We start from the raw sequence: 11,995 nt of genomic DNA on the forward strand, positions 1-11,995 counted from the left end.
ATATTAGTTACATAAGTTGTATGGATAATAACAATGGAATGACACAAGGAGAAAGTACTGAACTACTGAAATGTATTTAATACTTCATATTACTGTATATTATAGTAGTAGCAGCTTAAAGACGATTTAAATTTTTTAGGTAACTGTTACTTACCCCTAATCTCATTCCAAATCTAAAAGAAATTAATTAATTAATTCATTTTCTTTTCGACATAGTCCCTTTATTAATCCGGGGTCGCCACAGCGGAATAAACCGCCAACTTATCTAGCATGTTTTTACGCAGCAGAAGCCCTTCCAGCTGCAACCCATTTTTGTTAGATTAATTAATCTTATGAACACATAAAATATTTTTGTTATGAAGTATTAGAGAAGTGCCTAAAATATACCATAGTTATTTTAAAATTTAGGATGACCAAAAGCCTTTGAGTTTGCAACTTAATGTGGGTAAGTAAATGATGTAATATCGTAATATATGTAATGTTTTTAAACATGATAACAAAATGCTTTATTTTAATGCGTAAGATAAAACTTTTATTTATAAATATTTATTAAGCAGTTTGCGATTGCTAACAGCCAGTGAATACAAGTGAGAGGAATTTAAATCTGTTGCCTAGTAATTTGTATATAAACATCCCTTCTGTTTTTGTAGGGTTTAAAGTTTCATAATTAAAATTGTCATGACAAGAATGAATGAATTTGCACCATTTTAGCATTGCAGTTTAACAAAATGGTGTGCTTTGAACTTAAACTTGGTGGTAAATGAGCTATATATGAGTTTAACTACAAGAATTTAGCCAAGAGATTCTAACTAATAATGCAGCATTTTTTTTAAAGTTAATTACAGAGTGAAAAATCCCTAGAAAAGTCTGAAAATTTGATTCAGGAAAAGTATGCAATTTTTTTATGGAATTTGTGTAGTGTTTATACATGTAGATAAAAAAATGAACATTGCTCCATGACTCTAATAAATTAAATTGGCACAAGTATTTTTATAGACTCACAATATTTGACTTTATTTTAAGGCTGCATGGCTTTTGACTATTTAGAGTTTTTGAAAAGGTTTAACTTAAATTTCTTTTTTTTTTCAGTATGGCAGAGGGCGTTTTGGAGGTCCGTGGAAAAGGAAATGCTGGGTATTTGGAATGGTTGAAATTTTGCCTTCCCAAAAACCTGTTTTGCAGCTGGTGGACAAACGGGACAAGAAGACCCTTATACCAATCATAGCAAAACATTTCAAGAAAGGCAGCATCATTCATAGTGATGAATGGCGTGCATACTCAAGTTTTTTCAGAGAGGATACCTACATCACACAGTGAACCACAGCATTAGTTTTGTTATTCCATCATCATGGGTACATACACAATACATTGAAAAGGCATGGGCAAACTACAAAAGGGAAGTATGCAGACTGCATGCAAACCGGACAGAAAAGTCGCTGAAAAACCATCTAATATATATAGAATGGACTTATTGGTTGGGTAGGAAAAACAAACAAGGGATTCTTGGAAGGCTTATACATGACATCAGTCAGCTCTACCAGTGTGTGTGTATACAGTTAAGGTCAGAATTATTAGCCCCCCCCTGGTTTTTTTTTTTTTTTATGTTTTCCAAATGATGTTTTAACAGATTCAGGAAATATTCACAGTATGTCTAATAATATTTTTTTCTTCTGGAGAAAGTCTTATTTGTTTTATTTCGGCTAGAATAAAAGCAGTTTTTAATTTTTGAAATCCATTTTAAGGTCAAAATTTTTAGCCCCTTTAAGCTATATATTTTTTTAGATAGTCTAAAGAACAAACCATCGTTACACAATTACTTGCCTAATTACCCTAACCTGCCTAGTAACCCTTATTAACTTAGTTCAGCCTTTAAATGTCACTTTAAGCTGTATAGAAGTGTCTTGAAAAATATTTAGTCAAATATTATGTACTGTTATCATGGCAAAGATAAATAGAGTTATTAAATCTATTTTGTTAAGAAATGTGTTGATAAAATCTTCTCTCCATTAAACAGATATATATATATATATATATATATATATATATATATATATATATATATATATATATATATATATATATATATATATATATATACACACACACACACACACACACACAGTTGAAGTCAGAATTATTAGCTTCCCTGAATTATTAGCGCCCCTGTTTATTTTTTCCCCAATTTCTGTTTAATAGAGGGAAGATTGTTTCAGCACATTTCTAAGCATAATAGTTTTAAAAACCTATTTCTAATAACTGATTTATTTTATCTTTGCCATGATGACAGTAAATAAGATTTTACTTGATATTTTTCAAGACACTTCTATACAGCTTAAAGTGACATTTAAAGGCTTAACCAGGTTAATAAGGTGAACTAGGCAGGTTAGGGTACTTAGGCAAGTTATTGTATAACGATGGTTTGTTCTGCAGACTATCGGAAAAAAAATAGCTTAAAAGGGCTAACAATTTTGTCCCAAAAAATGATTTAAAAAAATTAAAAACTGCTTTAATTCTAGCCGAAATAAAACAAATAAGACTTTTTCCATAAGAAAAAATATTATCAGACATACTGTGAAAATTTCCTTGCTCTGTTAAACATCATTTGGGAAATATTTAAAAAAACAAAAAACAAAAACAAAAGGGGGCTAATAATTCTGACTTTATTTCAACTGTGTGTGTGTGTGTGTGTGTGTGTGTGTGTGTGTATATATATATATATATATGAGCAATATCACACGAGTGGCAGTGCGATATGGCTGTATATCGGCACTGGTGGGAGGCGTGCGTTAGTGTCCCCTCCAGTGACGATATACAGCCATATCGCAGTGCTACGAGTGTGATATTGCGTTTATAGAACAGTTTAATTGCATATATTGTGGATATAAAAAGTAAATCAAACATGGTGAGTCTTAAAAACCCTTTTGTATGAGGAACTACTTTCTTCTGCATTGGATTCAAATCATAAGCTGACAGTTCAACAGTTGAGCGTGCATCTTTTAAACTTTAGATCTGTAGTGTCTGCTTTCTGCTGGCTGTATGTGGGCATATATACATATATATAAGAAAGAGAGAGCAAGTAAGTGCCATTTAATGTTCAGTTGTGTTTACTGAAATTTTTGACAGCAATACATTAAAAGCAGTTGGATGAACTAATGACTCTGGTATTTATTTTTATGTTTTTGTATGTGTGGTGCTGTTGTGTGTCTTCAAATACTTGCACCAGTGTTGCTACTACCTGTCTGTTGACTATCTGCTGAACATTTACAGAATAGTAATAGTACCATGCTGTCTGTGATGTTGGCTCCTTACAGTCATTCAACAGCATTTCTAAGGTTTTCACTTCATTTTGATGGGCCTAGTATGACAACAGATGAGCAGATAAATGTAACTTAAAGTAAACTAACTGTCTACTGAAAGTTAGGTTAAATGCAACGAATAGTTAGTTGAACACTTTTGCAAATACATGAATGAAATTTGTACCTAACCCTAACTTTATATTTGTTTAAAGTTCATTTTAAATTATGTTGCGTTGCTATATAGGCATCTGAATATTTACTGAAGGTCTATTCATAAACTGATTAACAACTACATGCAGACACTGACAACAAAAAATCTTGATGGTAAATGTACTGAAAACTTGTTGAAGATTTGTTGCATATCTACTAATACACTGTAATACACTACAACCTAATTTGGTAGCACGTAACTTATCAAAAGTTTAATAAATGTTAAGGATTTGTTGCATATCTACTGATACTCTGTTGAACATCTGTTGAAGATTTGTTACATATTTACTGATACATTGTTGAACATCTAGAACCTTAATGCTGAGGATTTGTTGCTTATCTACTGATACTGTGTTGAACATTTGTTGAAGATTTGTTACATATCTACTGATACATTGTTGACCATCTAGAACCTATATTGGTAACACTTAACTTACCAAAAGTTTAATGAATGTTTACATGTTGTAGACATTGTAATGATTGTCTAGAAACATTTAAAAGACAATCTACAGATACTACCCAGATGAGAGTAAACAGATAAGAACTTGAAAAGTAACTTATGGTCAACAGACTATCTAAAGGGGGACCATCAAAATAAAGTGTTACCAAAAGTTCACATTAAGGAGTCAATATTTTCTCTTTTCAATTAATTACTGTTTATTAGATCTGATATCAACTAAACAAGGTAAGCCTTTGATATAGTCTAAAACAGGGTTCCAGATCTTGTAAAAAGATTTGAGAGATCCTGCAAGTAAACATCTTAATTTTTCAAGTTTTATGTAACTAAAAATTTCTCGGATCCACATGTCATGTGATGGAGGAATCACCTGTTTCCATTTGATAAGAATGGCTCGTCTAGCTAGAAGAGTAGAAAAGGCAATAACTTGGCGAGATGCAACAGTCAGGTCAACTATCTCTGAAATACCAAAAAGCGCTGTCAAGGGCTTAGGGTCTAGATTTATGTTAGTAGATTTATTGAGTGTGTCAAAAACACTGGACCAGAAATTTTTTAATTGAGGGCAACTCCAGAACATATGAAGATGGTTGGCCGGAGACTGCTTACAACGATGACAGGCATCACTTCTATCAGGGAAAAATCTGGCTAATTTGGCATTGGTTAAATGAGCTCTATGGAGTACCTTACACTGCATTAGGCCATGTCTGGCGCATATGGAAGAAGAGTGGACCATCTTTAAAATATCCTCCCATTGTTCTTCCGTAATATCAATGCCAAGGTCATTTTCCCAAGATTCTTTGAGAGACACTATAGGATTTTCATTTAGTGTACTTATTAAATTATAAATTGCTGATATTAAATGTTTCTGACCCGTATCTAAACTGACAAAATAATCAAGATGGTGTTCAGGAGGGCGGTTAGGAAAGTGGGGAAACAATTTCTTAACAAAGTGTCTGACCTGAAAGAAGCGAAACAAGTGACTGTTGGGGAGATTGTATTTAGTGGATAGGAATGAAAAAGATGTAAATACCCCGTCTTCATATAAATCCTTTACCTCAATGAGTCCATTAGCTGCCCAAATGCGAAAAGTGTTATCAGAACAAGATGGTGAGAAAAATTTATTGTTCAAAATAGGTGTATGGATACAGTAGATGTTTTATGTAAGCCGTAATGTTTTCTGAATTGAACCCAAATTTTTATAGAGTTAGTGACTACCAAGTTAGTTGAAATTCCGCTGATAATTAATGGAAGCTGGGAGCTGATAACAGAGTGCAGAGTGCCTTTTGTTGACACTATCTCTGAGTGAACCCAGGGGGCACAATTGTCAGCTGGAGGAAGATTCTTCCAGTAGAGAATCTTATTAATATTACAAGCCCAGTAGTATTGTTGGAAGTTGGGAAGTGCAAGTCCTCCTTTGGATTTAGGAAGTTGGAGAACTGATTTCTTGAGGCGTGCAGGCTTGTTGCCCCAGATAAATGAACGTAAAATACCATCCAAATTAGTAAAAAAAGATTTCTTAATGAGAATTGGAACATGTTGAAAAAGATAGAGAAATTTAGGTAAAATAACCATTTTTACTAAATTAATACGGCCTACAAGGGACAAAGGTAGTGACGACCATTTAGAAAAGTGTAATTTGATTTTATCAATCACTGGTTGGAAATTATTAATAAATAAGTCATTGAATGAGTTGGTAAAGAAAATTCCAAGGTATTTGAACCCACTTATAGCTATTTTAAAAGGAAAATGTGAGTATGAGATCTTTCTCGCTTCAGAGTTGACAAAAAATAGTTCACTTTTCTGTAAATTTATTTTATAACCTGAGAGGTGACTGAATTTATCTAGAATGTCCAAAATCACTGGTAGGGAGGTGGCCGGATTAGAAATGTAAAGTAAGAGATCGTCAGCATAGAATGAGAGTTTAAGCCATATCGTGATATTCCCTCAAAACCATTATGGCTACGGAGCCATATAGCTAGAGGCTCTATAGCAAGGTTAAAAAGTAAGGGGGAAAGGGGACAGCCCTGTCGTGTTCCACGTTGAAGGAAAAAAAGGGGTGAATTTAATCCATTAGTGTAAACTGACGCAACTGGTGATGAATAGAGTAACTTAATCCAAGAGATAAAGTTAGCATCAAACCCAAACTTCTTTAAAATAAAATATAAATAAGCCCATTCCACTCTGTCAAATGCCTTTTCAGCATCTAATGACAAAATTACTTCTGGTGAATCAGAAGGAGGTGAAAAAAGAATATTAAGAAGTCTCCTAGTATTAAAGAATGAGTGTCTCATTGGTATAAAGCCTGTCTGGTCTAGACATATTAAAGATGGTAGTATAGATTGGAGACGGCATGACAATACTTTAGCCAAAATTTTAAAATCCACATTAAGCAGTGATACTGGCCTATAACTGCTACAGTTGGTGGGGTCTTTATCTTTTTTAAGAAGCAATGATATTGAAGCTTCGCATAAAGTGGGTGGGAGGTGGCCTTCTTTAAATGAATCGTTATATAACCTTGCTAAGACTGGGGTTAGTGAGGAGGCAAATGACTTATAAAACTCGGCTGTGAAGCCGTCCGGACCTGGCGATTTACCAGATTGCATAGATTTAATTGCGTCTTGTATCTCTACCTCAGTGATAGGACTGCCTAAATTAATAGAAAGAGTTTCGTCAATTTTCTGAAAAGTTAAGGCATTGAGGGAATCCCAGCTAGTAAAGTTCGAGGAATTTTCTGACATATATAATGTTTTATAGTAATCTAAAAATACAGAGTTAATCCCTTTATGATCTGATGTCAATTCACCTGTTGGCGCTTTGACTTTTGAAATCCACCTTGAGGCATAAATCGTGCGGGCTTGGTGAGCCAAAAGCTTACCGGCTTTGTCCCCATGTTCAAAGAAACGTTGCTTGCTTTGTCTAAGTTGTCTTGCTATTGTATTTGTCAGTAAAAGATTATGTTCTGCATGTAACTGTACTCGTTTATTATAAAGGGAAGGGGAAGGGGAAGAGGCATATAATATATCTAATTTGTGAAGATCATTTGTGATTGAAGACAATCTGGAAGTTTCAGTTTTCTTCAAGTGAGATATAAAAGAAATAATCTGCCCCCGCATATAGGCTTTAAAAGCTTCCCAAATAGTTAGACTACTGATATCTGGGGTCTGATTAAGTTCAAAATACAAATTAATTTTCGAAGCTACAAAGTTTTTAAAATTGTCATCTGATAATCTGGAAGAGTCTAATCTCCAGATTGGGGATGTAAGTCTGTTAGGGACTAAAACTACATCTATGGATACAGGGGAATGGTCGGAAATTACTATTGCATGATAGGTACATGCCTTGACGCAGTTTAACAGTTTATTATCAAGAAGAAAGAAATCAATCCTTGAGAATGTATGATGCACATGTGAGAAAAAAAGAGTAGATTTTATCCTGAGGATGTTTGTGTCTCCAAGGGTCAGAGATACCCAACTGAGAACTATAGTCTGCCACTATTTTTGCCGACTTGGATAAAACTGATTGCTTAGAAGAGGATCTATCCAACACAATATCTTGAACCAGGTTAAAATCCCCCCCAATAAGTATATGGTTGTCAGCCACATTCGGAAGAATAGAAAAAATTTTTACAAAAAAGTTGTCGTCATCCCAATTGGGAGCATAGACTGAGGCCAAAATGATTGGGACATTGTTTAGCTTGCCTTGGACTACTACAAAACGACCATTTGGATCTGAAATTATATGCGACTCTTCAAACATAACCTTTCTATGCATTATAATAGCTGCCCCACGAGCTCTTTGAGAAAATTTGGAATGGTAAAAATTACCCATCCAGGGTCTCTTAATTCGTGTCAAATCAGAAGATTTTAAATGTGTTTCTTGTAGAAACATAATGTCAGCCTTTAGTTGCTTTAAATGTAATAAAACCTTGCCAGCCTTGACCCTATTATTAATTCCTTTGACATTCCAGGAGATTAGACGCATCTCATTGCCATTCACTGTAGTTACACTAGCCATTTCCTGAGATCCTGATTTTGACAGACTCCATGTTGAAATAAAACATTAAAAAGTTAACAAAGAAACCAGAAAAAAAGCAAGAAAGTAAAATAAATAAATAATTGAAATAAATATAAAATATTCCCCATAGAAAAAACCTAATTGAGCATTCAGGCTCCACATCATAAACCACTTCTACCTTTCTAGGTTAGGTACTCCCGCTTTTTTTATATTAAATTTACGTAAGTTAGCAGCTATGTTACAGAACAAAAATAATCTGAAACCTTACTTTCAAATGTCAAGTGAATGGAAAAAATACAAAAAATGTAGAGAACCATCTAAATATCTTTAGAAACATCTAAAAAACAAAAGAAACAAGTAACAATAGAATACTATGTATCATCTATTCAATCAATTGTTGTAAAATAGCAAAAACCAAATATCGATAGATGATCAAATAAGGCACTTAAACAGACCTCTATTATTTGCATTCTCTTACAATGGTAATCAATACAGTGAACAAACCATGATGCACATTGCACATAACAAAAATAAACAATGCTGTGACCGTTCTGATAAGAAAAAAGGAAACTCAAAATGATACTATTGTAATAACAGGGATAAAAAAAAAAAAGTTCCTCATCTTGATAATGTATTGCAATAAATTGTCTGCTGCAAAAATTTAGTTCAGTTTCTCAGTTTTATCAAAAATGTTCGAAAGGAAGTAAAATATAAAATAAACAAATAATGATAATGCCAATAAATGGTCAGCATAACTAAACATCGTATGTGCAACACTTAACATCTGTATTGTACCTGATCGTAGCGTTCTTAGAAAACAGCGCGTTTGAGAGTGCACGCAGCCAACTGTGCGTCAGGTATTTTGAGCTACTTTAGGGAGGAGAGGCAGACCGGATAGAACGTAAATATTCCTCAGTTTCAGACACCGATGTAAACGATCTTCGACTCCCGTCTTTGGCTGTAATGGACAGTCTCGCAGGGAAAAGCAAAGCTGGTTTGAGCCCCAAATTGTACAACTCCCCCATCACCCGTCGGTATTTAGAGCGTTGTGCCATCACCTCAGGTGCATAGTCCTCATATATGGCAATTGGGTGGCCTTGAAACATCAGCTTCCCTCTTTTGGTTCTCGCTTCACGGATTATCATTTCCTTTTGCTGATAACGGTGTAACCGGATGATGACCGCGCGTGGCTTTTCACCGGCCGCAGGTTTGTTGACGAGAGCCCTGTGGGCTCGGTCAATCTCCGGTGGAGAAGAAAGAACATCTTTTCCCAGAGTATCAAATAGAAGTTGTGAGAAGAAGGTAGAGGGTCGCGGTCCCTCCATCGCTTCTGGTAGGCCGATAATGCGGATGTTATTTCGGCGGCTCTGTGATTCAAGATCGGTGACTTTCGCGAGCAGCTTAGCGTTACTGTCGGACAGGGCGGCGCAGGTCGCTTCCAGCGTTAGCATGCGCTCGTCAACAGCGTTAGCATTAGATTCAAGAAAAGCAATCTTAGAAGAATGTTCTGTTACCGCAACTTGAACGCAGTCGATTTTTAACTCAAGTGAGGATATGGTAGACTTAAAATCGGCTGATAAGGCCTGGCGGTGTTCCTCCAACAGCTTCGCAATCTCCGCCATTTTGAGCTCGCTGGAGACGTTGTCAGCAAAGTCAGTTTTGGTGTCTTTTTTAGTTTGTTTACTCGATTTTGAGGTCATGTTGACACTGAAATGTAAACTACGTCGTTGTGGTCAGGTTTACAGACAATATTATGTACAAAGTGGCTGCAAAATCACAGCAATAGCGGGAGCTACGCGTAGACACGTCTACTCCATCTGCTGTCTGACGTCGTCTCCCTTATTTGTTAAAATTGATCATGACATGTACAGTGTCTAGTGTTAACAGTATGCTGTAGCAATGATGTAAACAATGCGAAATGCTGCTTTGCGGGCAAACGATTTAGCTACAAATTCATATCTATCAGCCAAACTGCTGTAACACACGTTCACTACCTCCACCAGCACGTTTGTGTCTCTTATGTGTGTGCGCACGGGACTGCAATAATAGTCTTCAAGGAGCTCCATGTGTTTCACATCTCAGATAATGAAGTCGCAAAAGATATGTGGATGATTCATATTACTTACACCTGCATATTCCAGATATACGTGAAAGACGTCATAACGTAAAAGGTAAAGTTGGTTTTATATTCACACATTCGCTCATTTACAAGTCTCTATATTGTTTACCATGTTACTTTGAATATTCAATTGAAATTAGCATGCAAGTGTGACTTAAAAACAACATTAACACTGTTTATTTTACTGTGAACAATGTTGTACTTTAATAGTCATTGGCTGCTAATATGATTTCACTGTTTAGAGTTTGCAAACAATACTTTTATGAAATTATATTATTAAGGGGAAAGTCTGAATGTGCGAATATAAAACCAACTTTACCTCTATTATTCCGGATACTCATGAAAGACATCGTGTAACGCATAGAGTTAAAAAAAAATACAGATTAGCTTACCTGACTAGTGGTCGCAGCAGAATAATAAATGAAGGCTCAACAGGTAGCATCTCACATCTTGTGCTTTATTCTTCTGTCACGATATATTACAGGAAATAACTTAATCCGAGCCGCAGAGAAAAAGAAAGTCCCGCGCACATGCGCTTGCTAAAGAAAGTTCACACATTCACACACACATAGACGCACACACAGACGCTGTTAAAGGAGCCGCACCCTATTTTCACTCCTTAGTTACAGACACTTGTCAGATTTTATTTTAGAGAGCGGGCGCGAGGTTGACTGCATGTTAACACAGCAGAAAAGCGTGTGCTTTTATGGGATTGAAGTGGAGCCGATCCGCCAATAGCAGCACATTATAACGATGACCAATCAGAGTCACTTGAAGGCGGGCCTTTTAGAGGAACTAGGAAATATGACAGTCGTTTTCATGTTAGCTGAGTAGCTTTGTATAATCAAAGTGAGATATATGAAAAAATTACGCGATTTCCTTCAAGTGAAACATGAGCACACATTGCTTTGCATCTTAAAAACACAACCAAGCCTTAAAATTACATTCTGGACCACCCATGTAATATTTATTATTATAATAACATTTTAATCCAAACTGGAAATGTGGGTGTCTGTGTGTTTTGAGGGAGCCTAATAAATAATGAACATAACAAAAACTGCATGCTGATGCACAGTTAATGTTGATTAATAAAATAAAGATAAATAATTAAAGCAATGTGTCAGAGACCCTAAAAAAATGTTTAACTCAACAATGAAACATCAAACGTTGCTAAAAGATTTTACATTGTCAATCAAATGAACTTAAACAATTAAAAAATGCAACAAATATTTGTTTCTGTCCGAACTACAAAACTAAATGTAAAAAAAAAAAAAAAAGTTGCTTAAGTTGCACACTAGTTTGGTCATGTATAAATATTATCATAACCATATTGTACAAATATTATTGTCACTATAAGCCTACATCATGCTGATGATCAAAAACACAATGTCATGATATCTCATGCGCTTGTCTTCTGGCCGAGTGCATCTTAAAATACATGAATAACACTCCTCAGAGCTTGAGAAGCAGACATTCTTTTTTAATTTGTAAAATAAAGACTTGCAGGTTAAGGAAACAGCATAGTAGGAAGTTGCCGCATGCCAGGGTGGAGATTAAAAGTAAAAAAAAGTATATTTATATGGACAGAGAGGTAACTAGATAGAATAGACAGGAATATATTGATTTGTTCCCCGCTGCATGCTGCAGAGCGCAGACGCAAATGTCAAATGCCTGCTCTTCGCTTCTGCTCTCTCTCGGACTCGCGCGTAAGGTGTGACTCTCGACTATTCTGACAAATACACACCTACGTTACACATAGCACAACATGGAAGTTTGTGATTGGGTCAGCCCAACGTCAATAAAGAAAAGAACCAATGGGCTGCAGATTATGTCACACGGCCACTCTGTCCGGAAAAGAAATATCTTACTTTCAGAGCGTGACAGCTCAAAGGATTGTCA

The 11,995-nt window shown here is 35.4% G+C and overlaps 3 protein-coding genes across 4 annotated transcripts in view; 2 read left to right on the forward strand and 1 right to left on the reverse strand.

The window, feature by feature from the left end:
- LOC137491452 (protein NLRC3-like) overlaps nucleotides 1-10,697 on the reverse strand; it is a 71,265-nt gene extending 60,568 nt beyond the window's left edge. The window contains exon 1 of the mRNA XM_088650169.1: nucleotides 10,489-10,697. Within this exon, the coding sequence (XP_088506295.1) occupies nucleotides 10,489-10,538 (50 nt within the window). The 5' untranslated portion in view covers nucleotides 10,539-10,697. The remainder of the gene's footprint in view (nucleotides 1-10,488) is intronic.
- Nucleotides 1-11,995, forward strand: part of LOC137491119 (uncharacterized) — a 59,219-nt gene that overhangs the window by 41,686 nt on the left and 5,538 nt on the right. Inside the window, exon 1 of one of the 2 annotated variants that reach the window (XM_087249392.1) lies at nucleotides 11,467-11,807. The exons of the other annotated variant lie outside the window; for it this stretch is intronic. The gene's annotated coding sequence lies outside the window, so the exon portion shown is untranslated. Of the gene's footprint in view, nucleotides 1-11,466; nucleotides 11,808-11,995 lie in introns of those variants that run through there. 2 annotated transcript variants of the gene reach the window in all.
- LOC137491165 (uncharacterized) overlaps nucleotides 1-11,995 on the forward strand; it is a 514,718-nt gene that overhangs the window by 7,846 nt on the left and 494,877 nt on the right. The window lies entirely within an intron of this gene.

This window comes from Danio rerio, chromosome 4 (assembly GCF_052040795.2).
Source record: "Danio rerio strain M-AB ecotype USA chromosome 4, GRCz13ab, whole genome shotgun sequence".
Taxonomy (NCBI): Eukaryota; Metazoa; Chordata; class Actinopteri; order Cypriniformes; family Danionidae; genus Danio; species Danio rerio.